This window comes from Leiobunum rupestre, chromosome 6 (genome assembly GCF_980474605.1).
Source record: "Leiobunum rupestre chromosome 6, qqLeiRupe1.1.hap1, whole genome shotgun sequence".
In the NCBI taxonomy this organism is placed as follows: domain Eukaryota; kingdom Metazoa; phylum Arthropoda; class Arachnida; order Opiliones; family Sclerosomatidae; genus Leiobunum; species Leiobunum rupestre.
Genome location: NC_143389.1, coordinates 46971401 through 46996208, shown reverse-complemented (window position 1 = coordinate 46996208; position 24808 = coordinate 46971401). Strand labels below are relative to the sequence as shown.

At 36.1% G+C, this 24808-nt stretch overlaps 7 protein-coding genes across 10 annotated transcripts; 4 read left to right on the top strand and 3 right to left on the bottom strand.

The window, feature by feature from the left end:
- Nucleotides 1–1596: 1596 nt before the first annotated feature.
- Nucleotides 1597–3630, bottom strand: LOC149941208 (uncharacterized). Its single transcript, XM_090177825.1, has 2 exons — nucleotides 2318–3630; nucleotides 1597–2153 (listed from the first exon to the last, which is right to left on the bottom strand). Exon 1 carries the CDS (start codon nucleotides 3505–3507, stop codon nucleotides 2671–2673), a length of 837 nt encoding a protein of 278 aa, XP_090033951.1. The 5' UTR covers nucleotides 3508–3630; the 3' UTR covers nucleotides 1597–2153; nucleotides 2318–2670.
- Nucleotides 3631–5200: 1570 nt separating this feature from the next.
- bisc (TM2 domain-containing protein 1 biscotti) lies at nucleotides 5201–6589 on the top strand. Its single transcript, XM_090177854.1, has 6 exons — nucleotides 5201–5446; nucleotides 5505–5581; nucleotides 5652–5742; nucleotides 5799–5890; nucleotides 5959–6032; nucleotides 6092–6589. The coding sequence occupies exons 1-6, from the start codon at nucleotides 5319–5321 to the stop codon at nucleotides 6191–6193; spliced, it is 564 nt and encodes a 187-aa protein (XP_090033980.1). The 5' UTR covers nucleotides 5201–5318; the 3' UTR covers nucleotides 6194–6589.
- Nucleotides 6370–16188, bottom strand: Eps-15 (Epidermal growth factor receptor pathway substrate 15). Of its 3 annotated transcripts, XM_090177849.1 has the most exons (22): nucleotides 15980–16188; nucleotides 15512–15556; nucleotides 15358–15447; nucleotides 15276–15300; nucleotides 15157–15218; nucleotides 15033–15089; nucleotides 14883–14966; nucleotides 14502–14813; nucleotides 13686–13861; nucleotides 13435–13624; nucleotides 11239–11318; nucleotides 10989–11160; nucleotides 10779–10841; nucleotides 10324–10521; nucleotides 10081–10248; nucleotides 9933–9998; nucleotides 9780–9870; nucleotides 9632–9714; nucleotides 9513–9564; nucleotides 9389–9447; nucleotides 8637–9143; nucleotides 6370–6891 (listed from the first exon to the last, which is right to left on the bottom strand). In XM_090177849.1, exons 1-22 carry the CDS (start codon nucleotides 16004–16006, stop codon nucleotides 6640–6642), a joined length of 2859 nt encoding a protein of 952 aa, XP_090033975.1. In that variant the 5' UTR covers nucleotides 16007–16188; the 3' UTR covers nucleotides 6370–6639. The 3 variants fall into 3 exon arrangements, with proteins under 3 accessions (XP_090033975.1, XP_090033973.1, XP_090033974.1); XM_090177847.1 differs by having other exon boundaries at nucleotides 15157–15300; XM_090177848.1 differs by lacking the exon at nucleotides 15980–16188 and adding an exon at nucleotides 15631–15935 and having other exon boundaries at nucleotides 15157–15300.
- On the top strand, nucleotides 11445–13387 carry LOC149941206 (uncharacterized). Its single transcript, XM_090177506.1, has 8 exons — nucleotides 11445–11508; nucleotides 11570–11686; nucleotides 11752–11971; nucleotides 12031–12261; nucleotides 12327–12737; nucleotides 12801–12937; nucleotides 12997–13149; nucleotides 13207–13387. The coding sequence occupies exons 3-8, from the start codon at nucleotides 11777–11779 to the stop codon at nucleotides 13385–13387; spliced, it is 1308 nt and encodes a 435-aa protein (XP_090033632.1). The 5' UTR covers nucleotides 11445–11508; nucleotides 11570–11686; nucleotides 11752–11776.
- Nucleotides 16189–16194: 6 nt separating the features above from the next.
- Nucleotides 16195–18638, top strand: okr (DNA repair and recombination protein RAD54-like okr). The gene is made up of 3 exons (XM_090177850.1): nucleotides 16195–17241; nucleotides 17315–17974; nucleotides 18047–18638. Exons 1-3 carry the CDS (start codon nucleotides 16195–16197, stop codon nucleotides 18506–18508), a joined length of 2169 nt encoding a protein of 722 aa, XP_090033976.1. The 3' UTR covers nucleotides 18509–18638.
- Nucleotides 18639–18843: 205 nt separating this feature from the next.
- b6 (pentraxin-related protein b6) lies at nucleotides 18844–19937 on the top strand. The gene is made up of 2 exons (XM_090177853.1): nucleotides 18844–19316; nucleotides 19418–19937. Exons 1-2 carry the CDS (start codon nucleotides 18890–18892, stop codon nucleotides 19738–19740), a joined length of 750 nt encoding a protein of 249 aa, XP_090033979.1. The 5' UTR covers nucleotides 18844–18889; the 3' UTR covers nucleotides 19741–19937.
- On the bottom strand, nucleotides 19680–21636 carry LOC149941202 (putative mitochondrial 2-oxodicarboxylate carrier). 2 transcript variants are annotated; one of them, XM_090177852.1, is made up of 8 exons: nucleotides 21334–21636; nucleotides 21129–21282; nucleotides 21001–21069; nucleotides 20859–20921; nucleotides 20670–20793; nucleotides 20423–20608; nucleotides 20343–20362; nucleotides 19680–20224 (listed from the first exon to the last, which is right to left on the bottom strand). In XM_090177852.1, exons 1-8 carry the CDS (start codon nucleotides 21389–21391, stop codon nucleotides 20053–20055), a joined length of 846 nt encoding a protein of 281 aa, XP_090033978.1. In that variant the 5' UTR covers nucleotides 21392–21636; the 3' UTR covers nucleotides 19680–20052. The 2 variants fall into 2 exon arrangements, with proteins under 2 accessions (XP_090033978.1, XP_090033977.1); XM_090177851.1 differs by having other exon boundaries at nucleotides 21129–21636.
- Between the last annotated feature and the right edge of the window lie 3172 nt (nucleotides 21637–24808).

Here is a 24808-nt window from a genome sequence, read left to right as displayed (position 1 = left end):
GCTCATGAACATGGAGCGAAGATCGAGTAGTGAGTGGCCTCACCACTAATGGTGGTGGGCTGTTGGTATGTTGAGGAAGCACTGGCGGATGTGGAGTTGAAGGAGATTGATGTTTATGAGCAACCGTGGCAACATGTTCATTCGTTCGTAGATACGGGCGCCCGATATTGGTGGTTGCCGTACGTGGAGGCTGTTTCATTGGCGAAGTGTCAGCCCGAGGAGGCCCAATGTTGGTTTGAGCAAGAAGACCTTGAGTCGCGGAATTGTGAGGATCAAAATTTGTCACCGCTTTCAGATGTAGTCGAGTGCGTCTTAGTACTTGATTGGTATCTGTGAGAATGACATAGGATCGGGGCTCTGGCCCCACGGAGACAACTGTAACCAGTTCCTATGATCTTGAAGGTAGCGGACCCGTTGTCCAACTTGAAACGGCAATAATGTTAGTGGGTTTGTTCGATTTGCCCTATCGACCATGATATCTTGTTGTTGTTGTAACGTTTGGCGCTCTTGGGTTGTAGGGAAATGAGGTTGTAACGTATCTCTTGTGGTCGTGATTGGTGTTCGTATGCGCCTACCCATGCACATTTCTGCCGGTGGTGGAAGGGGCCCCTTTGGCGTTGATCGGTACTCCATCAAGACGTATGATAAATCCTTACCATCGTGTTGGGCTTTGACCAGTGAATTTTTTATTGTCTGAATTGTGCGTTCAGTCAGACCATTAGATTGAGGATAATAGGGTGAGGAGGTTACATGTGTAACACCCCACTGTTCAAGGAATGCTTTGAATCCAGCTGAATTAAAGGGTGGCCCGTTGTCCGAGATAAGCCGTTGTGGAGGGCCGTGGCGTGCAAAATGTGGAGCTAAGAAGTTTGTTACACTGTTAGTAGTCGTGTTATTGAGTTTCCGTGCCTCAACGAATTTCGAGTAGTAATCCACGAGAAGGATAAAGTTCTGGGATTTCACATGGAACAAGTCAGTTCCGGCGGTTTCCCACGGTAGTTGTGGTACTGGATGGGGGTGCAACGGCATTGGAAAGTTGGCTCTTGCTCTATTAGAACACACGTGACAGGCCAAAATAAACTGTGTGATATGGTCTGTCATCCCTGACCAAAATAAGTGAAGTTTGGCTTTAGCCAAGCAAGAGCTTACCCCTGGATGGGATCCGTGTATGGTCTTAAGAGCTGCAGGTTGTAAAGCTCGTGGAACGACAAGACGAGAACCCCGGTATAATAAGCCATCTTGAAAGTGTAATTCGTCTTGGGGAGGCCAATAAGGTTTCAAGTCCGGATTTAATTGTTTTACAGATCGTGGCCAGCCACATTGGCCATACTGAATGATAGTTTGGATTGTCTGATCTTGAACGGTCGCCTGGCGATACAGCTCTTGTTTATCCACTGGAAGTGTGGACAGGGAATATACCGCGGTGTAGGGGCCATCTAAAAGATCAGTGCCGCTAAATTCAGACAAATGCTCTGTCCTTTCCCTTCGCAGGGTGGGCCAGCCAGAGCAAGTCGCTAAATATGTCCTCCATGGAGTTGATCTCCGACAGTTCCCCTTCCTAAAGTATCTGGGAGTGACGCTCACAGATACACTAAGAAAGGACCACACACATCACCCGGGTTACCGCGCAGGCTGCGAGAGCGCTGGGTTTCATTCGCCGCCACCTCTCTCACTGTTCCTTCACCACGAAGTCTCTTGGAGTTAAAACATATGTTTTTCCGATCCTAGAGTACTGTTCTGCCGTCTGGGCTCCCTCGACTGTTGCGGGTGTCCATGCGGTTGACCGCATTCAGCGGCGTGCCCTCCGCTTCGCTGCCAGTGTTGGCTTTTCGTGGAGTACCTCTATGACCAGAGTTCTCAAAAACTTCAAATGGGATAACATGGCTTCGCGTCGTCGCCTTAAGAGATTGGTTATCGTAAATAGTGTTGTACATCGCACTTGTGGTGCCCTCGCTTCGCTTTCGAAGGCCATCTCTGGCTGGCATCGCCCCCCTAGAGGAAATCGTGCGGCCTCTATGGTTCTCCCCGGTTTTCGCCTCGCCGTTCGAAAACATTCTTTCCTCCCCTCTTCCATCCGCGAGTGGAATTCTCTTCCGGAGCATCTGAAAGACATTCCGAGCCGTGTTCCTTTCCGGAAGGCACTCTCTTCGTACCTGGACATGTACGAGTAACATTTTTTTAACATTTTTATTGTCTTGACGTGATGGGTTTCGACCCTTTGTTAAGCTATTACTGAACTTAAGAACTTAAGAACTTAAGATCGTCATATGTGGCTGTGGGGCCCGTGATAACATGTCAGCAATATAAAGTTTGTTACCTGGTACATAGACTAGGTCAATTTGATAGCGGAATAGCCTCATTAGTAGACGTTGTAGTCGGGGTGATAGTAGGTGAATCGGTTTCTTAATCACACCTAGAAGAGGGTTATGATCGGTTTCCACTGTGATTTTGCATCCGGCGATATAAAAGTGGAAATGTTCGCAAGCATAGACAATTGCTAACAGTTCCTTTTCAATTTGGGCATATCGGGATTGTGCTGGTGTCAATGTAGTAGAAGCGAATTCCACCGGTTGGCCACCTTGCAGCAATGTTGCGCCAATACCAGACTGAGAGGAATCTACAGAGTGTGATTGTCCGTTGGGGGTCGAAGAAAGCCAGAACTGGAGTGGATCATGCAAGCTGTTTGAGCGAGTCATTATGTGCCTGGTGATCAGGCTCCCATTGGAATAAGGTGTCTTTTTTGAGCAGGCTACGAAGCGGGCTGGTATCGACATTCACGCCTGGAATAAAACGTGTGATATAATTAATCATGCCCAGGAAGCTTTGTAGAGCGGCTTTGTCTTTCGGTGGTGGTAAAGAGCATATGGCAGAGACTCTGTCTGGGTTAACCTCAACACCAGCAGCCGTGATAACATGGCCGACATATTTGGCACGATCAGTGGCCAGGGACATCTTTTTACGTCCAAAGCAAAGTCCAACATCGTGAGCACGCTGCAAAACACGACGCACAGCGTCATCGAGAGTCAATGTAGGGATAGCCAAGAGATCCTTGCGGAGTTTATCATTGGAGATACCGCATACAATTTGTGTAGCGATAAGAGAGTTCATCAAAGTAGTAAACTCACACTTTTGCGCCTTAAGTTTCAACTCGGTGAAAAACTGATCAAAGGTGTGGGAAGGCAGCTGCTTAGTCTGAAAAAACGCATAACGAAGATACGTGAGATTCTTATATGATTGATAGTATGCATCAAAAGCGGCGTAGATAACGTCCAGAGTGCGGTCATCGTCAACTTGCGCAATAGGGAGAGTCTTGTAAATGCGGAGCCCAGCTGGGCCTAGGATATGCAGAAACTGGGCACGTTGATGAGCGACAGATCCAGCAGTCAAATTAGCAGCAGTCGCGTAAATTTCAAAAAGTTCTTTATATTCAGCCCATGCGGAGGCCGGATCATCGCCGGGAATAAAGTTCGGCGGGCTCTTGAAGGACGTCGCGGGATTCGCCGCCATAATGACGGGCCGAACGCGGGAAAAGAAAAACGCGACCGTAAAATTGAAAACGGAAAGTTAATACGAACGAAAAAGGCAAAACAAAAAATAAATACACCGAAGCGAAGAGGAGAAGCGAGGGATCATCCCATCGCTGTCACCATGTTATATTTGAGAAATTAACAGCGATGGCTTTTAATAAAATATTACTTTATTGTTTAGAATGACCTGTACCTTGTAGCACGTTTCAGTAAGTGAGCTCACTTTCTCTCATGCACCTACTCCCCAGTCCCTATACTGTAGCGCCCTCTAGGGAGAATAACATATAACAATTGCTATTATTTTAGTATAATTGGTATTGTTAAATGTTTCCACCTCCAATTCTAAGATATCTTCTAAATTATTAAGCCATGGTACAATCATTTATATTTATGAATAATATTATATTATGATAATAATAATTACAAATTTGGGGATTGCTTCCAGACGATAAGCAGAATATTTTACTGTAAGTATGATCGGAAAAGCCTCGATATTCTAATTTTTTACGACGATTAATTGAATCACGGACTGTAAATTTTAGAGGACGAGTAAAGCGTAGCCTTCCCCTGTAGAATTTTGGTTTCCCCGAGCATCAATCACTTCGAACTAGAGAGAGAGAGTCCGTCAAGGTCATTTGTACCACGCATAGAGATAGACCCCCCCCCCCGCATGTTATCTGGAAATCTGGCCGACCGAAAGACACGCGCTTTAGTTTTTTTTATGACCTTGAGCGACTCCCGTCAGCCTGATCGGTGAACGGGGCGTAAAATACCTCGGGAATACCGGTCCTCTAAAATTTACAGTCCGTGATTGAATCTCGTGGTTCAAGTTTTAAATACCAAGCATTCCAAGCATGTTCCAAGGAAGCTTCTGCTTTCCCTATTTTACTCCCCCCGCTTATTTTGAATCACCAGCCTATACAAGCATTTCCTGTTATGCCCGCGAATACCGCTAGAGTGCGTCGAAGCTTGTTCTTTTTTACTTTTTCCCATTCCGGACCGTCCCTGCATGGAGGAAGCACGTGACTGATACTACGTTCAGTCAATAGGAGCGGACATCTCCATAGAAGAGGAGGGGTTCAAAAATCAAGTGGCTCTGCCGAACGGCGGAGACACGAACTGAGTCTAAGCGGACGATTTTCGTGAAAATTGTTTTTTCTCCCTAATGCTTTTCCTACGGGAATTTGTTTTCCTAACTGTGTTGCAATTCGGAGACGTCTTCCCCCCGCCCGCAAAACGTTCAGCGTAAAGGCTCGTGACGCTCTAAGCTATAGCTTATATAGTCTTTGGTGATTCTCGTCCAATGAAATTCGTACACAACCCTTCGTTAGCGTGTTTAAAGGCTAGCTGCGTTCTCCTTGTGTTTGTGCAAGGAGCTTGATTTCCAATCTAGGGTACGTACATGGATTAAACACTAGTTTAATCCATGGTACGTAGTTATATTATCTTTGATCCCTAGTACAATCTGTATACTGGTAAAATTGTTCCTAGTTTTTATTCATTGCGAGATGAAAATAAAAATATTATTTACTTCAGGACATTTGTTATTTTTGTTTTACAACGTCCCAAGTAATTGTTTTACGCAAATATCAATATTTTTAGTGTATTGGAAAACTAGGGAAATTTGAGTCCTAAAAGGGAAATTTCAAGAGTCGGAACGCGAAATTCTATTTTCGCGACGTGGTATCACTGGCTATAAGAAACCATGGAAGGAAGAAATGTAGCCTAAATGTCAAAAAATGATTAGATTAAATGATTACTTAATTTTGTATTTTTATAATAATAATAATAATGGAACATTTTATACATCTCGTTAAAGTCTTAAAATTTTCCGTGGTCATTAAAATAATTCTATTGATTTTTTTTGACTTATGCGCTGCAGACTTTGAAGCAAATTGTAGCATACTTCAGTTTGGGCAGTAAATTTAAATTGTTATTTTAATAATGAAAAGTATAACATTGATTGATTTCACCAAGGTACATTTGCAATCAAGCAGAGATTGATACACTCCATCAACAGCCTAAAGGCTGCACTATTGACAATGTAGCATTAGGTATTGAAGTTGGATTGAATGTGCCCATGTTAAATTGCTTAAATTTAAAACTTGCTTTTTATTCAAATAGTCAATTGCACCATATCTGATGGTATAGTGTGTAAAAATGGAACTGGATTAGATGAAAAAACGTTTGAAAAGGAAATTCCTTGCCAATTCACGTATAACATGAAAACTATTTATGGATTATGAAATTTACAAAAAATTTGTTTGTTAGAAATGGATATTCTTTTGAAACAACATTACTATTATCTGTGTTCCTTGGAATGTTTGGTTTAGATAGATTCTACTTAGGTTATCCAGCAATTGGTAAAAAATTATTGTAACAAATTTGTAGAATTTACCACATTGAAAATTTGTATCGACTATTGTTATAGGTCTTGCAAAATTTTGTACTTTGGGTTTCATGTTTTTAGGTCAATTAATTGACATAATATTAATTGCCTTGCAGGTGAGCAATCCCATTACACATTTTGATGTAAATCAAATTAAATTTTATTCCTTTGACAGATTGTTGGCCCCTCAGATGGTTCTAGTTATGTAATCAGCTATTTTGGTCCTGGAATACATTTTGTGAGAAAAGATAATGATACTTATGTTGTTCCACCTTAACTGTCTTTTCTTAGGTCAACTTTTTGATGTAAAGATGGTTATGTAAATAGTAAATACCTGAATGCTTTTATTTATGCCAAATTCAGTTTTATGTACATAAAATAATACAAGTGTTGTTAAAATATACGGAAATATATTGACTAGACATGAATGGCACAATTTAGAACAGCTTCTGATTAAAATTTTAATAAACAAAGCATATTAAAACACCAATTATAGCAGATCATCTTAAATTAATCTTTTATACTGAGCAGGAATTATATTTTCACCTGTGTAAAAATATACCGAATAAAGATTGAACAAATATCAGCCTAACCTACACTTCACATGCCAAATTAAAATATTCTGTGAACTAAAATATCTAATGTTCCAAGAAAAATGAACACATTAACTAGATTGTAATTTACAAATAATGATCACTGTTCTTACAATCATACCTAATAAATTTAAAATAGACCTGCTCTTGCTTTTTTACCTTTCCTTCTTCCAACTGTTTCCACCCGACTAAGTTCTATAGCACGCTCCAAATCTTCTTGTTCTTGTTTAGCCTGTCTTGCCAAGCGTTCTTGTTCCAACTTAAAACTATCTTGAGTTGCCCAGGCCAACTGTTGATCTTCGGAAAGTGCTGTGGCAATTGGTTTAGAAACGGGTGATGGTTGACGTTTGTCCCTCGGGAAATAAGGTGGTGGTGGGGAAAACTAAAATACAGGTATTTAAAATTTAAGGTAATGGTTACGAACCCTTGTACTTTTTAAAATAAAAGCATGTTTTCAAAGCTTCAATAGCCTCCACCCATAACTGCGTAAAAAAGGCTATGTTTATAGGCCAGCTTCCTGAAGTATGCATTAAAGAGTTAGAAGCATAGAGAAAAAGCTAGGAAATGGAAGGAAGAGAAGTCATAGCAAAATAAATATTTCTCCCTTACAACAACGCTATCAATTATATTGAGTGTTAAAATTTTAGGGGGTCATGCAATTAAAAGAGTTAACAATCGTTTGATTTTGTAACATTTCATTAACTTTTAAACATCACTGGATTACAAGAGGGTATTATATAACACAATTAAATTACAGATAACAAGACTCACTGAAACACGTAGTCTTGTGCTAGTACATTCTAAAGTTTTAACAAAAATGTGAAAGGAACATTTTTCAGTAACTTTTGAAACATTTAAATACCTTTTATTGTTTCTAAAGACTATGTTTTAAGTGAAACTTACGGGTCTAACAAAACTTCAGTTAAATTCTATTATTTTACAACAAGAAAGAGGCACCAGGTTTATTCTTTGAAATTTGCCAAAACAAAAATTATTTACATGGAATGCACATTTTTATTTTTTAAATTGGTGCAATATCCTTTTTCACACAAGACATCTACCTAGGACATAATTGCTATTCATGCATATATTTTTGGCAGTTGGAGTCATAAATTATTTTTCCTGATTAAATTGCGCCTTAGATAAAAGTTTAAATTATTAGGTCAGGGAATTATGTTTTCATATATCACTGCCTAAAATTAACTTTTCCATTTATCAAGCACCAATATTTATTAGTCTTTTCCTTAATTTTCGCGAATTTAAAGCCTACTTTTTATTCCACACTCAAATAGGCCTAACCATTTCTTTAGTTTATATATAATTTTTTTAAGCTAAGTAACACTGTAAGATAATTTTTTAGATTTCAAAACACCACATTAACATTTTGTCAGGAGAAAAAGAAATATAAGCATAGACAAAATGATAGAAATGTGAAATTGTTTTGTTTTATATGTAGGGAATGTCTTTAACAAAACAAGAAAAACACAAACAAATTACTCATAGGACTAGATATGATGATTTGCCAAAAATTGTGCATATTTTAGGCACTGCTAGTTACTTCATTAATAATATGCATAAAAGCAAACTGTTAAGACTTTTAAGAGAAGTTGAAAGCTGGTATATTTTTAACACAACATCTCAAGATACCTTTAAATATAAAGGTTATTCACGCTAGCTAAGTTAAAAGAATGTTAATACTTAATAGCATTCAAATTGGTAATTTAATTTATTGTTAGTCTTTTGATGATTAATGAATGGAAATGCGATGACCATGTATAGTCTAATAATACCTTTTTGTATATTTTTTTAAGTATACCGTAACAATGTTTTTAAATGGTATACAAGTAAATGGATGTAAATGGAAAGCAATAATACAGAAGCATTTGGAATGACAGATTTTGATAAAGGAATTAAAGAAGAATGGAAAATATCACAAACTTTCACAGCTCAATTAAAAACTTAAAATAATAAAAAGAGCATACAACAGGGCTGACTTAACTATTGATTTCCTATTGTTAACTGGATTCGTTCAAAAGAGTCTTGATATAATGACCTTTCCTCTAGACTTGCTTTTATTAACTAGAACTATTTAATTCCACCCTTTTACTCGTTCTTTAATCAATTTACCTTCTCAAAGTCTGCGAAATTCGCAAAGGAGTCATTCACAGTACTGCCAGTAGAAACAGCGAAGGGATCTGGTCCACTCTTAGAGGCGAAAGGGTCTTGTCCACTCTTGGAAGAGAACGGGTCTTCGACACCTTTTGAAGCAAATGGGTCATCAAATGGATCCGCACTTTCCATTTTTCCAACATTCGATATTCCTGTATTTGCTCCTTCACAAAAAAATGGCGCAAAAGGATCATCTCCCTTGCCAGAATGCTCTATGGTTGAATTTGCATCATTGAATGGATCATGTGCTGCAGCTACTGCTGCTGCTGAGGGTGGAGGAGGAGCTGCCGGTGCGGCTCTCGTTGGGCCTGTCTTTCCTGAGGCTCCTACAGATCGGGGGGGAGCTGGTCTTGGAGGAGGAGCTTTACTTTTCTTGGGAGGAAGTGCTGGAGTTGGACTTTCAGGTCTTGGAGGAGCAACTGGCGCAGGGCCAAATGGATCTGACCCAAAAGGATCTCCTCCGAACTAAATGGAAAATGTTTAAATATTTTGTTATAGTTAATTTGGAATTAACTACTAGAGTGAATTATGACTGGGTGTCATGCTAAGTTTGGTAAATGATTTCCACTAGGGCCAATATTGTTCCCCTGTAACCCAATAGAACTCTCCGTATCAGCACTTTCATTGCCAACTCGAACCAATAAGTCATGAAAGAATTATCGTTTCAAAATGTTTAACACGGCTTTGATTAACTGGAAATAGTCTGTTACCCCTTCTGGAGCTTTTCTTGCTGTATTGTCTCCAAATGGATCAAATGGATCAGTTTTTACTGAAAAACGATATAAAAAAATTATGTTGAATACAGAAAAATCATTTGCTTAAAAAAATTAGTACCATTTGAGGGTGGAAAACTACCAAATGGATCTACACCACAAAAAGGATCAGCCTTAAATAAAATATTAAAGTCACATTAAAAATTAAGTAAAAGATCAAAATACATAAGGAACAAGCACCTTTACATCTGCATCAGCAAATGAACCTACAAAAGGATCACTTTCAAAACCGCTACTTGTTACCACTTCAGCTTTGAAAGGATCTTGTGAAAAAACCAAAATAATTAGAACTTTTTTTAATTTTTTTTAAATAGTGAAAAATAATTACCAGATTTAAAAGGATCCTCCCCAGCAAAGGGATCAACGTCAAAGCCATTCGTTGTTGCACCAAAGGGGTCTTTACTCTTGAAAGGGTCTTCCTACAATAGAAAACACTTGTATACATTTCCAAGAACCCTTATTAATCACGCTAGGTACTAACTTTAAAGTCTTCAACAGTATCAATAACACTGAAGGCACTTTCATTACTAATCGGGCTACTTGCTCCCTAAAAACAAACAATCTCAATTAAAATTAGATTGCAAAATGTTATAATATTATTACACGTAAAAAACAAAACAAAAACTAACAGTGTTAGAAAAGTTGTGATACTCTAGCTCAGAGAAAGGAGTAATTGCCCGCAGCGACAAATCACTAACAGTACTAGCATCCCCATTTGTTATTGCTGATTCAAATGTTTGGATACCATCATTCATCTGTCGCTGTTGTTCTTGTAACTGATTTATTTTGGCTTTAGCCTAGGGATATAAACGGCATATAACGTAAGTGTTCAGGATTAAAGTGGTGAAAATAAAGTAAAGTAAAGTAACAACCTGACTGATTTGCAATTGCGTATCTTGCAATGACTTTGATATGGAGTCAAGTTGATTTTGTCCACTCTTAATCTGTTGTTCCAATGACGACTCCTCTTTCCTTAGTTCGTTCAATTCGTCCCTTTTCACATTTAGTTCATCTTCTTGAGTTTCTAATGATTTTTTCTGTTCTTCTACTTTCTTTTTCAAATTTTCTACCTAAATGAACAATCAAATCCTTGAAGCACTTATGATCTCAACCAAAGAGTTAGTTTAAATAAATGTAATGGTAATTTTCAGTAAGCTCGCTTTTATTTTATCTGACCTACTGAGACAATTTTAGCCACGTTCCAATATGGTTATTTTATTGTTTAATCATGTAGATACTGATAATTGAAACTGGCTTGTTAAATCAGAAATGGCAATCCTAACAAAATAGCAAGACCCTAGCATCCCAATTTAGCAAATAATAATACCTGTAACGTCTCTTCTTCAACTTGTTTCTTCAAATCTGCTAAAGTGCTATCTATACCCCCTTGCTACAAAAAAAAATAATACAAAAGGCATGCCCAAAAACTAAAGATTAATTGCTAAAAACAAAAAAAGTTGGAAAACAAAAAAAATTCAAAAGAAAATCGGCAAAATAAAGAAATAATAGTAAAGAAATTTGGATATACGCATCTGACCTGAGTCTCTAGATCTGAAAGCCTTTTCTTAGCTTCAGATTTTTGTAATTCTAGTTGTTTCAGCATAGAGGTAAGAGTTTCATGCTCTTTTTGTAGATTCTGGATTTCATTATTCTTTGCTACAATTTCCGCTTCTTTACTGGCAATATCTTCTTCATAGGTGATTTTTTCCCTGCAATAAAATACACGTGTATTTGTTTTATTGTTATGATAAGATAGAAAAAATTATGAACACAAAAACAAATTTTACCTTTGTAGGTCTTTTATTTCGCTAGTTAAACTGTCAAGCTCTTTGCACCCCGTGGAAGGGAGTGTTGAATTATTTGTATCCTGTAAAAACAAAAAAGGTAAACTTGAAAAAATTGCATGACATATTTGGTTACCATGGTAAAATCTTTTGATATGAAAATTTTTAGGCCTATTCATCATTACAAAGTAGTATGACATTAAATTTAATTATAAAACACTTGTTGTTCTTAATACTAATCCAAAATGGTTATTTAGAACCATTTGAGATAAAGTACGAGTCTAAATATAATTAATCATACTTCTCTTCAGCTTTTAAACCTTTTAAATTCTAGAGATACACTAAAAGCGAACCCATTCCTCATACACAGTGAAAACTGCTTCACAAAACCCCACCATCAATCGATACTAGCCTCCACAAGAATAAAACTAGTTTTACAATGTTTTGAATGGTATAGAAGTAATACTTTGATTAAAGCGAATAAAACTACCAACTTTTTATTTTCTAAAAATAAAGTTTTAAAGATAAGAAACTGGATAAAATGTTATTATGGGAAAAAAATCCTACAAATGATCCAAAAGAGTTAACGGTTCATCTTGACAGAAAGAGAACTAAAGTGACGGAAGATCTAGCATTGATTATAGAAAATCCAGATGTCAGTGATTCAGGAGTATATAGATGTGGAAACAACACAAAATATCTAGTGGATGTTGTTGAAAAAGAACTAACAGAAACGGTATGGATTTAAGCACATTTTTGTTAAAATAAACAAAATACCACGTTAAATATTACTAGTTAACAACCAAGGAGCTCTTGGCAAAGGATATCAGTTTTAAGCCCACCAGAATAATTCAAAACCTCTTGGACATGACCAAAAAAATCCTGCACTTTGAGTTTAACTCCCCAACTACATTTTACATCAAGGACGAAGATCTGATTGTTTATAATAATTGGAGTGAAGGGTCTCATTGTGATCGTTGTAATGAAACAGGACAAGTTAGAAAAATTGGAATTTGCACAGTGGCGGTAAATATTATTCTCATTCAAAAAAACTATCTTACAAAAAACAATAAACATGGGGTCTACTTCAGTATCTCAAACCAATACTGAATGAGCTGTTGAATAAAATTATCATTGTAACTGAAGAAAAAGCTAGCAAAGATTTCTTCGAAGGGGCAGCCAAAATCGCCGTTGAAAATGGAAAAAAAAACACATGGGGCCTAACTGAGACGCAAATACTGGAAAGAAATAAGAAGCTCAACCAATCTATAGAGGATTACCTCAAAGCTAATGCAGAGCGAGTTATAGAGGCTGCGGTGAAAGAAGCCCTTCAAGAATTTAACCTTACAATTCCCTATGACACAGAGAAACAAAAACCTAAAACTTTGCTAGAGGAATATCCCTGGGGAATCCCCTGTAGATCTCGCTTTTTAGATCCAAAGTATAAAGAAAGGGATTATATTAAATCCAGAAAAAGTGTCATTGTTTTCACAAGATGTCAGGCAAGAGGACAAAAATATTTCCACAATAAGTACTTTAGATTATTTACTAAACTGTTCTTTCAGGTAGCTTGCTCAAATAAAGACGATTCTTTCACTTTCAATGAAATGGGAAACAAATCATTGCCTAAAGTACCAAAACTAGCTGGAAGGGCCATGCTTTTTAGTACTCAGGGTAGCTTAGTGACAATACAATGTCCGAAGTAAATTGACCACATGTACATTAAATAACAATTACTTTTAAGTATGATCTTGTATTTAGTAATAATGAAGGACAGCACTTCATATGGCATTTAAATGAGAATGAAATTAAAATTTCAATTATTGAAAAAGAATCAAAGGGACGCATTACACTGGATTGGAACAACAATCTTATAATCCAGAGCATCATGTATAATGATTCGGGAATCTACAGGTGTAATTGTCACAAAACTAAATCCAACAGTTTAATACTAATGATCATTTTTGATAGCTGTTGGAATGATACTGTACTTATTGGAACTGTCAAACTACAAGTAACCCAGGATTCCCTTACTGGCGCAAGCAGCTTAATAAGGAAGGTTCCATATTTAGGGATGATTATAGCCTTCATGATTTTTACTTTTATTGGCTTTAGTGTTGTCAAAAACATAACTTTAAAAACTAAAATCTAATTTTGCGACAGTTTTGATTTGTCTTAATAAAAACAATATTTCCTTACGTTCAGAGTGAGTCCCGCTAAACTACCCAGTGGATCTGTTTGAGGTTTGGGCCTTAGGGTGGGGGGTATCATCTCTGGTGTCAACTGTTGAGGTAACTCCATTCCTTGTAATTTGCTGGATATTAGATGCATGGCTAAAGCAAATTGCTCTGATGTTAGTTTGCCATTTTGTCTAACATCGCAAAGGTTCCTAGATAAGGTTGCCAAAATTATGAAAAAAGTTTTGCAATAAGAAGGAAAAATTGTAGTACCATATATGAGCCAAAACTTGAGGAGGAAGCCCTGATTGTATTAATGTATCTTTAATTTCAATCCCAGAAACAAAACCATCTTGATCCAAGTCCAAAGTTACAAATAACTCATCAGATTTAGATTTTTCGGTAGCTGAAACAACCCAGGGGGCGGCTGGGGTTACTTTGTTTAAGGCCTATTACAAAAATAAATAAAATTAATTATAAAAATTTGGTAACATTAAATTTGTTGATATAAAAAAGTCACGTTCATTTGTGGTTAACAATTTTTACATATTATAAATGGGATAAGTATTTTAACTAGTGGTGTGCGAGTACTCGAAAATTGCGAGTACTCGTTATCGAGTCAGAGTCCGAGTACTCGGACTCGGACTCGGAATACGTAATTTTATTACTCGCACGGGTACCCGATTCCCACGAAAAGGGTACATAATTACTCGAAGCGGACTCGAGTAAATAGATAATTTGAAAATTACCCGGCGAGTCTAATATTACTCGGTGAGTCCATTATTATTGGGCAAGATTATTTAAACAGCGGCAAATAAATTTCAGACGAATTGGCCACGATAACATAGGACTCGAATTGAACTCGATAAAAATTAGGACTCGAATTGGACTCGTTAAAAACATTCCGGACTCGTATTGGACTCGAAAGCTTTAAACCTAATTCTTTAGGACTCGAGGACGCGATCAAGTCCTTAATATTTGGACTCGAGGACTCGCGAGTCCAAGTTTCTAAGACTCGAGACTCGACTCGAATTTCAAAAAACAGGACTCGCACACCCTTAATTTTAACATGGAAAATTTAGAGCTCACGTTTTTTAGTGTGACATCAAGGCCAACAGTAGGGGTACTAGAACGCCTGGGTTGTCCAAATATTGACCCATCAAGACCAGGCAAGAGATCAGGTAAAACTGGTACACCACCAACTAAAGATTTTTTTCTTTTGCTTGGTGGTAATAGTTCATTTGGCAAAATTGCTGGAGGAGGAACGCCTTCCAAAGACTTTGTTACTAAATGCATAGCCAAAATAAACTCATCTCTGTCAAGAAAACCATCTTGATCCATATCACTTAGTTCCCATATCTTCCCCAGAGTATCAACTGGTAATTTAGAGTTGAGCATTATCTATGATAGAAGATTAATTGCTTATCAAATTCAAAATTGTTCTTCCAAAAATATTAAAATATTACATACTGGTTTGACAATATTTCCAGGAATTCTATTATCAGTCGGCCCTAATGATCGGAACATTTCATCATATTTATGAAGTTCAAAAGGCTTGAAAAATAAAAAATATACATTCAATGTTTGATGTTACAAAACACTATACTATATATTTCACACCCTAATAGTCCAATCTACAGCTGGTGACATTCTACCACTTGAATGAGTTGAATCACCCTTAAACAAAAAGAAAAATATACACACATAATAGTGTGGCAGATAATTTTAAAATTACAAAAATTACCATAGATGGAGGTGGCACTGTTAGGTTAATATTGGCAATAGTTATGTCTTTCCCATTTTGAGCTAATGCAACTAATTTTAAAGCAACAAAAAAACCTTTCTTATCTAAAAAACCTTTACCATTTGGATCAGATAAATCCCAAATCTAAAAATAAACGTGAACTTGTTATACATTTTCAGTATTAAAAATTGGGAGTATTACTTTGCTTAATAGACTGTCTGAAAGTTTAGATTTCTTTAGGAATGTGGCAGCTTCCATAGCACCAACTCTGTGGGTATCAGCAGGGTCAACCTGGTTGGTAAGAGCAATGTTTATAGTTCAAAGTTCAATCACACTGAAGTCAATATAAAAATACCTGCTGGTAAAGGGCTTCATAGAAAGCTGCGTGTATTCCAGCAACCTTTAAAAAGTTGAATAATAATAATTTATTTATTTATTCAATAACCTTAATTACAATTATTCGTGGTTTCTAACCATTAAAAATAAAATTAAATCTATTTTTCAAATTCACATGCTATCTAGTTTCAAATAGGTATAAAACAGCGTTCAATCTTGGATTAATAATAGTGTTACCACTATTATTATTCCAAGGTTCAAATAGACACCGGTTTTGTTCATTGGGCTTGGTCAAAAACTCAAAAGGCAACTTGGGTAAGCCAATTTGACCAAGGTTTAGTGAGGGACCAAATATTATCACTCCTATTGTAATCAAACAAACTTTAAATTAATTTTTTACTGATGTAAAATTTCAATACACTCCAACTAACCTACATTACTTTGAAAAATGAAACGTACAATAAAAATAATTTAGAAAACAACTTACTTGATTTGGAGAAGGTAAAACGGCCATAGCCGCGGATTCAATGAAAATAATTCTTATATTTTGACAGGAGAGGGCGCGACCAAACGTTTGTTTGATTTTTGGTTTTCTGTTTCTAACTTTCTATCACTTTAGGCGGGAAATTTAGCGCTTTAAGCTATTATGATTTGTGAACATTTAAATTCTAAATAATTTTTTTAAGCTGTTAAATTATTAAAATGTTGAAAAGGTTTGCACCCAGTCAGATTAGTAGGACCTTAGATGGGGGAGATAAAAAAAGGAAACTTAATGAAGATTTCAAGCTAGAGGAAACTTACAAATCCATTTGTCCCTTACAGACTCAAGAATTTTCCAATCATGAATCTATGATAAAAGAAATTTTATCTAGGCCATTCAAAATACCAATTCCAAATTATCAAAGAAATGGCTATGGTCGATCATTGGGTGTTCGAAGAAACGGTGTTAAACGAGCACTACATGACCCCGATGAAGAAGGGGCTTTGGTGCTTTATATCCCGCAAGAGTTAACAGCTCATGAAAAACTCAAAACTGATACAAACCAACAAGAAGTTCACATAGTGGTTGATCCTGTATTATGTAAAATATTAAGACCCCATCAAAGAGAGGGTGTGAAATTTATGTGGGATTGTGTAACAGGAATACAAATTGAAGGAAGTTTTGGCTGTATTATGGCTGATGAGATGGGTTTGGGTAAAACGTTGCAGTGCATAACTTTGCTATGGACTTTACTACGTCAAGGACCAGATGCTAAACCTCTAATAGAAAAAGCAATAATTGTTGCACCCAGTAGCTTAGTTAAAAACTGGTATAATGAGATAAAGAAATGGCTTAACAATGTAGTTAACATCATGGCAATTGACAGTGGGTCGAAAACCGAAATTGACCACAATCTATCCAGCTTCATGAATACCCACGGACGTAGGCCAACTTGCCCCATTCTGATAATTTCTTACGAAACATTTCGTTTACACGCACATGTATTGCATAAGGGAGAAGTTGGTCTGGTCTTATGCGACGAAGGGCACCGGCTAAAAAATGCTGAAAATCAAACTTATGCAGCATTAACAAATTTAAAAACCAAAAGAAGGGTTCTACTTTCCGGAACACCAATTCAAAACGACCTTTTGGAATACTTTAGTTTAGTACATTTTGTCAATCAAGGAATTTTGGGAACTGCTCAGGAATTTAAGAAGAAATTTGAAATACCCATCCTCCGGGGGAGAGATGCAGATTCCAGCATAGAAGTAGGTTAATTAAAAGTATCTTCTCTAGTCATTGCGAATGTTTATGTCCTATTTTAATTTTTTGTGGTTGAAGGTACAAAAAAAGGGACAAGAGAGACTGGAAGAACTTGTTTCAATTGTCAACAAATGCATGATTAGAAGAACAGCAAATATTCTTTCCAAATATCTCCCAGTAAAAATTGAGCAAGTGGTTTGCTGCAATTTATCTGACTTCCAAAAACAGCTGTATACACAATTTATCAGGTCAAAAGCTATTTCTAAAGTAGCTTCAGCTGCAAATAATGGAAAAATGAGTGCCTCCTTAGCAGCTATCACAACTTTGAAAAAACTTTGCAATCACCCTGATTTGATTTACGATTCTGTGAAAATCAAAGCTGAAGGCTTAGAAGAGTGTTTCGAACTTTTCCCCAAAAATTACTTGGGCAAAACTGTTATTCCAGAATTGTCAGGGAAATTTAAAGTGTTAGATTGTATCCTGGCCCTGATTAAAAGCACTTCCAATGACAAAGTAGTATTAGTTTCTAACTACACTCAAACACTCGATCTTTTTGAAAAGTTGTGCGCTCTAAGAAACTATGTTTACGTGAGATTGGATGGCTCCATGTCGATTAAAAAGAGAGCCAAAGTAGTCGAAACCTTCAACAATCCCGAAAGCAAAGATTTTATTTTTATGCTTAGTAGCAAGGCTGGAGGTTGTGGACTAAATCTAATTGGGGCAAATCGTTTGGTTATGGTGGGTGAAAATTACTCTAAGAAATACTATTATAGACAAGCAGCCTTTTTATATTGGTATTTTGTTTTCCAGTTTGACCCAGACTGGAACCCAGCAAATGATGGGCAAGCGATGGCTAGAGTTTGGCGTGATGGGCAGAAAAAGCAATGCTTCATCTATAGATTACTAACTACAGGCACCATAGAGGAAAAAATCTTCCAAAGGCAAACTCATAAGAAAGCTTTAAGTAGTTGCGTGGTTGACAATGAAGAAGATGTCCAAAGACATTTCAGTCTTGCAGAACTGAGGGAACTTTTTATGTTAGAAGAAGCTTCTCTAAGTGACACCCATGACAAAATGAGGTGTAAAAGGTGTGTAAATAACATTCAAGTTAAACCACCACCTGAAGATTCCAACTGTAATAGAGACCTTTCACAATGGAATCATTGCCCAGACAAAAAAGGCCTAGTAGACATAATTTTAAAAAAATGTTGGGATGCTGGAGTATCCTTTGTTTTTCACCAAAAATCTCATGACCAAAAAGTTGTGCCATAAATACCTTATTTACATAAATTAGGTCAATTGCGCGGCATCTTTGAAAAATAAATAAAAGCATTAAACTTGACAAGTTAATTTATATAATGTAAATTTCTCTACTCAAAAGAACAATAAATAAAACATTTGACAGTTTGGTCATTACAAGATTAAGCTCATTTAAAATACCACCATGTAGCTGTAGAGTTCCATCCATTGCCTTAGGCCTTTTTTTTTCAGTGGCCTCTAAATAGCTCTTCAGTGTATTAAAATGTTAAAAAAGGTTATCTCTAACAGAGTAGAGGAAAATATACAGATAAAATCTGATAAATGAATGTAAAACCAAAAGTAAAACTTAACCCACATTATAAGATAGTTCAGAAGGGTGGAGCTATTCTCAACATGAAGATGTTAAAATATGTGTTATTTTGCTGCCTCTTAATTTTTTTCTTTCCAACTGGAAACTCTATCAATGTTAAGGCTGTGTTTCCTTCAAATCCAACTAATATTAATAGATTTCCAAGACTAATAATGGAAGGAACTCTACCAAATATGAATGAGCTCACAGTGTGCCACTGGGTCAATGCCCATGTTATCAAGTCTAAGGGAAATTACATAGTTTCATATGCCCATGGTCAAGCTGCTGATGAAATTTTGACAGGGGTTGGCTCGGCTAATGGTAACAAAACAAAACTTTTACTCAGTATCTCCAATCAATCCTTCTATACTACGACGGAAAAATTTAAATTGGGAAAATGGCATCATTTGTGTTTCATTTGGTCAAGCGGAGAAGGACTTGTTTCTGTTTATTTGGATGGAGACTCAGTTGGTAATGGCAAATTAATAAAAGGCGCAGAAAATTAGAAAACTCTTTTTTTGCAATTCTCTTTATTATTTTGATACTTCATAATGTGTTTTTACTTGATCCAGGTTATGGGAAAAACATTTTATCCAGAGGAAAAATTCGTTCTGGAGGTGTATTAATAATAGGGCAAGATCAAGATGTCTATAATGGAAAATTTGATTTGGATGAGTCATGGGAAGGTTACGTGGCAGATGTACAGATTTGGGATGAAGCATTGAAAACAGATCAAATAAGTTCTATTGCAAAATGTCAAATTAAGCTAGAAGGAAATGTTTTTGCATGGATGGTCACCCCTGTTATTGCTATGGAAGGTGTGGGATTAAGTGGGGCTCAACTCTGCAAAGGATTTGACCAAAGCATCGCGAAGCGGCATCTCATTGTTGTTTAGCAAAAAAAAAACAGTCAAAACATATTATACTTTTATTTTGATTCAATATTTCATTTACTACTAGTACTACACATATATTTTAAACAGTAACAAAGATATTGCTGTCATTATAGGAAACTTATTGCAAATATTTCTTTTTGTAAACAATAACCGTAAATGATTAAAAAAAATTAATTTAGTGGAGAACCAAACATAAATGTATATTCAATAGTACTTTAATGGTCATGACTGATAGATAAGAGAATCATTCTATTGTAGTTATAATATTACCAATCTACTCAGTGTACCAATATATCTCATATTCGTGGACTATCAATTTCGGAAGCCAAGCTCGGTAACTTTTCGTTGAGCAAAAGACATAACTATCATACTCACACCATTAGCAAAAAAGCTTCGAAATGATCCAGGAGCAATTCCTCTATACAATGCCAGAAATCCTCTGTCTTTGACAGTACTTTGAATCATTTTCAAGACAGATTTCTTTCTATAGATAGAGAAAAGGTAAACACCAATGTTAGTGTTTGATGCTTTGCCAAAATTACACTTATCAGAAAAACAAAATCCACAAATTCCAACATATTAATTAAAAAAAAAACACCTACTCCCCATATTCTCCTTGTACCTGGAAAAAATTACCAGAAATGAGGTTTCCCCATACGTCTATGTTTAAATTTTATCAAACCTGAGATTTAACAACTTCAAGGGGCCACACCAACCACCATGCTAGTGTTGCTGCAATACCAGAAGCAAAAAATGAACCTAAGATTTGATTTTGAACTTGGCCACTTAAATGTCTTCGTCCAGAGTCAAGAAGAATAAAGTAAGTTGTCATGAGACCCAGAGTTCTAAACCAAGTTATTCCATATCCCTTTTTAGCGGTGTAATTTGTAGTAATTTGCTCTATTTAAATATTGAGGTGTATAACCTACAGTGTAAAGTTTAGAAAATGTCCAAGTGTGATGACCAGTTTGCCTCCTAATTTTAACATATTCTAAAGGGCATTCTATTACAGAACGTGCTGTAGAAGCAATAATACCGCCACCAATAACTCTCCTAAACGATTTTAAATAAATGTCAGAAAACTAACAATATAAATTGTATTTGTTTAAGATACAGACAGTTGTAAGCCGCCACTAAAGGGAACTTCAAATCTGCCAAACGAATTATCCATAAAAGTGTATCTAAATTTAAAATTTAAATTATAAGAACTACTGGAAATTTATCAATAATACCATTATGATAATACAAAGTGAAACCTACGAGGCTTCAAATGTTGCAAACTGTACAGAACGAAATATTCCAGAGCCCCATAATGGTGGTATCGAGCCTCTGTATAAAATAACTCATCAATTGCTCTGACTATTAATTATTATCTAATTTTAACTAACCTATAGAATCCAATAACACTATCAGATTGTAGTATCTTCTGAAATGCCTTAATCATGCCTAATTTTTCAAAACCCGGTTGGGCCTGCATTTTGGTTTTTATAGTATCCAATGGGTGTCCAACACACACATTTGTTACCCCATAAAGAATACCAACTATAAATACCAAATTATTATAATATGAAATAATGCAAGTTATTAATGTACCTCCAAATCCTATTGCTCCTTCTTTATACCAAGCTGCTCTGATTTCATTATGTGTCATTTTATTTTTAAAAACTCTATTCACTATCTTATAAATAGTTTTAAGAGAAAGTTTGAATTGAAAACGTGTAATTTTTTTGTTCAATTGTATTTTTGTACTTAACTGTTGTATAACAACTTATATTGGGGATTGAGGGCACAATAAATGTAATTCACTTTATCTCCGGCCAATAAATTATTTTTTAATAAAATTCAGTTTTAATGGCAACTTGATCTGCTATACATGTGCATTATTGAACCAGTTTGATTACTGTTATCAAATGTACATGTAGGACTATAAATACTGATTTGATATGTAAGATTTGGCTTGAAACATAAAACACAAACACACCAATAGTTTAACAACAGGTAAAATATAACATATAACTAGTAATTTTATAATTTTAAAGAGAAGAAGTCACCAATGGTCATATTAAGAATAAAGTAAAACAATGGTAATAGGACAAAAAATTTTAATAAGAAAAACCCAGTACTCCAGCAGAATATGCTTTCGAGGCGGTTACAAAATTAAGTAATATTAAGCATATTCTTAATAAATTTTTTTAAAATTAACAGTCCAATTACCATGGTGTTACTTTATTCAATATAACATGTAGGACAATTGGTACCAATAACAATATAACATATATAGGCCAATTAGTACCAATAACAATATAACACATATAACCCAATTGGTAACCATAACAGGTGAAGGCCATTTAGTACCAATAACCACCTTGCAATTACGCTCAAATTCCAACCAATCGATTCTCTAAGAAATCCCCAGTGAGCATCATTATCCATAAAAAAATTTGAGTGTCTACATCCATACCCCGTGGATCTACCCAAAATTGCTACTCTCACACCCCGTGAACGGAGCACGGCGGGCTGCTTACACGGGGAGTAACCTTTAAATTTTCATACCTACAAAATGTAGACTTTAACAAGTTGGCAAGCCAAAATATACCTCTCCTCGGAAGAATTGTCCCTAGTGGTATTAATTTCTCGACACGACCCCCAAAGATATCTCCGCAATTCAGGGTTCTTTACGAAAAACGTATTCTCGGTTCAAACCCTGCCCGGTATAAAATTTTAATTTTAATTTAAATAATTGAGACGAAACAATCGAGTTTAATTTATTCAGAATATTATAAATTAAGTAGTTACAACAGCGAGTTAGATTCACTAAAACAATGCACAATTGAATTTAACCCTTTTTACAGTACATGTTTATCAGTTGAATATAATACTAAGCAAATTTTAATGAAAGAAATATCTACAGATGGTATTTGTATTTTTCTCGCTTACGAAATACTTGCCGCATCTTTAACGCTCATTTTATTTCAACGCTCGTAGACTTCCAGTTGACGTTGTGACACATACCGCATGAAAAAGACCAATGCCGTCCAATTTCCAATATCATATAATGACTCGCACACCCAGGAAATCATTGACTGCGTTAGAAATCGTAAATATCCAAATATCCACACCAAATATATTTACAAGAAGCAAAAACCTTACCATCAACAAAGCACAGAGAGCCACTTGACTAACCGCCAGCTCTTAAAGCAATTAACGTTAAATTATCTCCTTTGAATTAACACAACTATATATAGGTCGTTAAAAATACCCGTAAATAAATAACAAAAAAACTAACAAAGTGGACCACCCACAGGGTCTACCCTTTAACCCTCTTATCTCGGCTGACTGCGCTAAAACAAGATTTCACCTTTAAAAAAACCAGATTAGGCCTTCATAAATTCATTAATAAAAAAAGACTTTATTACCTATTATACTTACGATGAGTGTCTTATTTTCAGTGAACCTAAGGAGCTATCGGTGGTTCAATTCTATTTCAATTAAACCAAAATTTCGTACTCTATTAAATACGCTTCCGATAAAGCTGAAGGTCTAATTTTCAATAAGGCGTAACAAGTGTCGGTGGTTCTGTGGTAGAACGTCCGCCTGTCAATCAGGAGGTCTCGGGTTCAAATCCCGCCCGATGCGATCGCAAATTGATACTAAGACGAATACCGTGTACAACTGGTGGAAACCCTGCCATTGGACGTTGAGAGGTAGCATTACACTCAGCACTCGATCCGTCCCAAAGTCATTAAGAAGAAATTGGAGAAAAAACGCCCATATAAACACAACAGACTCAACATGCACAACCATCAGAACACAAACACAACTAATTCAACACTCACAACCTACGTATAAACATTACAAAAACGTAAAAAACCAAACCGTCACGACGGTGAGCGAAAAAACACCATCCAAACCAAAACGCAAATGAATCCGCTAACGCTCACCGTCACACGGTGGTTTTGCCAACCCTTCGAGAAACTGCGAGCGCAGAGATCTCGAGAAACTGCGTACGCAGTGATTACACTTTGCACCGAAATTGCGAACGCGTTCGCAGGCCTGACAGACCCACAGACCCACAGACAGACACGGTGGTTGTATAACCCCTCCTAGGGGGAGAGGTAAAAAGTGGTCTTGCCCAACTTGTTAAAATGTTGCTCCTACGTCACAAGACACAGCTTAATTAGTATATTTTGCACACGAGCGATTTGCACGCGCGCAAAAAAACCTATATTCCTCGCGACTGTAGCTCGCGCTAGTACGCTTGTGAAAGTAAGAGACTGTGACGTAAGAGCTACATTTCAACAAGAAGGCCACGTTAGTTTATAAAAAGAACTATTTAAAAATAAAATAAATTTTTAAATACTTATTTTAAAACATATTAACTAATTTCAATATGAAAATTTATAACGTATGCCTACATATCAAAATAGTAATCCAAACTTAGTTCGTTTTCCTAATATAGTATAATTAATTAGTTAAAATTCTTAAAAACAAAATAAGCAACTGTAATAAAAATACATTTTTAAAAGAGCATCATTTAAATACTTATTTTAAAACATATTAACTAATTTCAAATAAACAACATAACTTTCACACCCCGTGAACGTAGACAAATTGCTACGTCCATACCCCGTGAAACTCTGAAATTTGGTTTTTAATGCGTGAATTTTGACATTTAATTTGCAATTAACTGATAATTTTTGGCAATACGTAGGGACAATAGGTATCTTCCTTAATTTTAATTTCGTATTTAATGCATTTAAAGGGTTTTTAGAATTAAATTGCGCGTTGCAGTAAGCTTAAAAAGGAAATTCATAACTTTCACACCCCGTGAACGTAGACAAATTGCTACGTCCACACCCCGTGAAACTCCGAAATTCGGTTTTTAATGCGAGAATTTTGATATTTAATTGGCAATTAACTGGGGATTTTTGGCATCATGATATTCCAGCAGCTTATGAATTACTTCTCACGATTTTTGGATGTCCATTGGATATCATAAATAAAAATGGATTTGGATGTGTTTTTTAGATATGAATGGGATATTCTATGAATATCCATGTATTCTGAG

Coding starts and splice junctions, on each gene's coding strand:
- LOC149941208 (XM_090177825.1), bottom strand. CDS start 3,507: ATGGCGGCGAATCCCGCGACGTCCTTCAAGAGCCCGCCGAACTTTATT.
- bisc (XM_090177854.1), top strand. CDS start 5,319: ATGGAACATTTTATACATCTCGTTAAAGTCTTAAAATTTTCCGTGGTC. Junction 5,582..5,651: donor TATTGACAATGTAGCATTAG/GTATTGAAGTTG, acceptor TTATTCAAATAG/TCAATTGCACCATATCTGAT. Junction 5,891..5,958: donor CTTAGGTTATCCAGCAATTG/GTAAAAAATTAT, acceptor CTATTGTTATAG/GTCTTGCAAAATTTTGTACT.
- LOC149941206 (XM_090177506.1), top strand. CDS start 11,777: ATGTTATTATGGGAAAAAAATCCTACAAATGATCCAAAAGAGTTAACG. Junction 11,972..12,030: donor AAAAAGAACTAACAGAAACG/GTATGGATTTAA, acceptor AAATATTACTAG/TTAACAACCAAGGAGCTCTT. Junction 12,738..12,800: donor TTGTTTTCACAAGATGTCAG/GCAAGAGGACAA, acceptor CTGTTCTTTCAG/GTAGCTTGCTCAAATAAAGA.
- Eps-15 (XM_090177847.1), bottom strand. CDS start 16,006: ATGGCCGTTTTACCTTCTCCAAATCAA. Junction 13,862..14,501: donor TTGATGTCACACTAAAAAAC/GTGAGCTCTAAA, acceptor TTTTTGTAATAG/GCCTTAAACAAAGTAACCCC. Junction 11,161..11,238: donor GAAATAAAAGACCTACAAAG/GTAAAATTTGTT, acceptor ATTTTATTGCAG/GGAAAAAATCACCTATGAAG.
- okr (XM_090177850.1), top strand. CDS start 16,195: ATGTTGAAAAGGTTTGCACCCAGTCAGATTAGTAGGACCTTAGATGGG. Junction 17,242..17,314: donor ATGCAGATTCCAGCATAGAA/GTAGGTTAATTA, acceptor TTGTGGTTGAAG/GTACAAAAAAAGGGACAAGA. Junction 17,975..18,046: donor GGGCAAATCGTTTGGTTATG/GTGGGTGAAAAT, acceptor TTTGTTTTCCAG/TTTGACCCAGACTGGAACCC.
- b6 (XM_090177853.1), top strand. CDS start 18,890: ATGAAGATGTTAAAATATGTGTTATTTTGCTGCCTCTTAATTTTTTTC. Junction 19,317..19,417: donor TTTGGATGGAGACTCAGTTG/GTAATGGCAAAT, acceptor TACTTGATCCAG/GTTATGGGAAAAACATTTTA.
- LOC149941202 (XM_090177851.1), bottom strand. CDS start 21,391: ATGACACATAATGAAATCAGAGCAGCTTGGTATAAAGAAGGAGCAATA. Junction 20,922..21,000: donor TTTGCAACATTTGAAGCCTC/GTAGGTTTCACT, acceptor TTTTAAATTTAG/ATACACTTTTATGGATAATT. Junction 20,794..20,858: donor TTTAGTGGCGGCTTACAACT/GTCTGTATCTTA, acceptor AAAATCGTTTAG/GAGAGTTATTGGTGGCGGTA.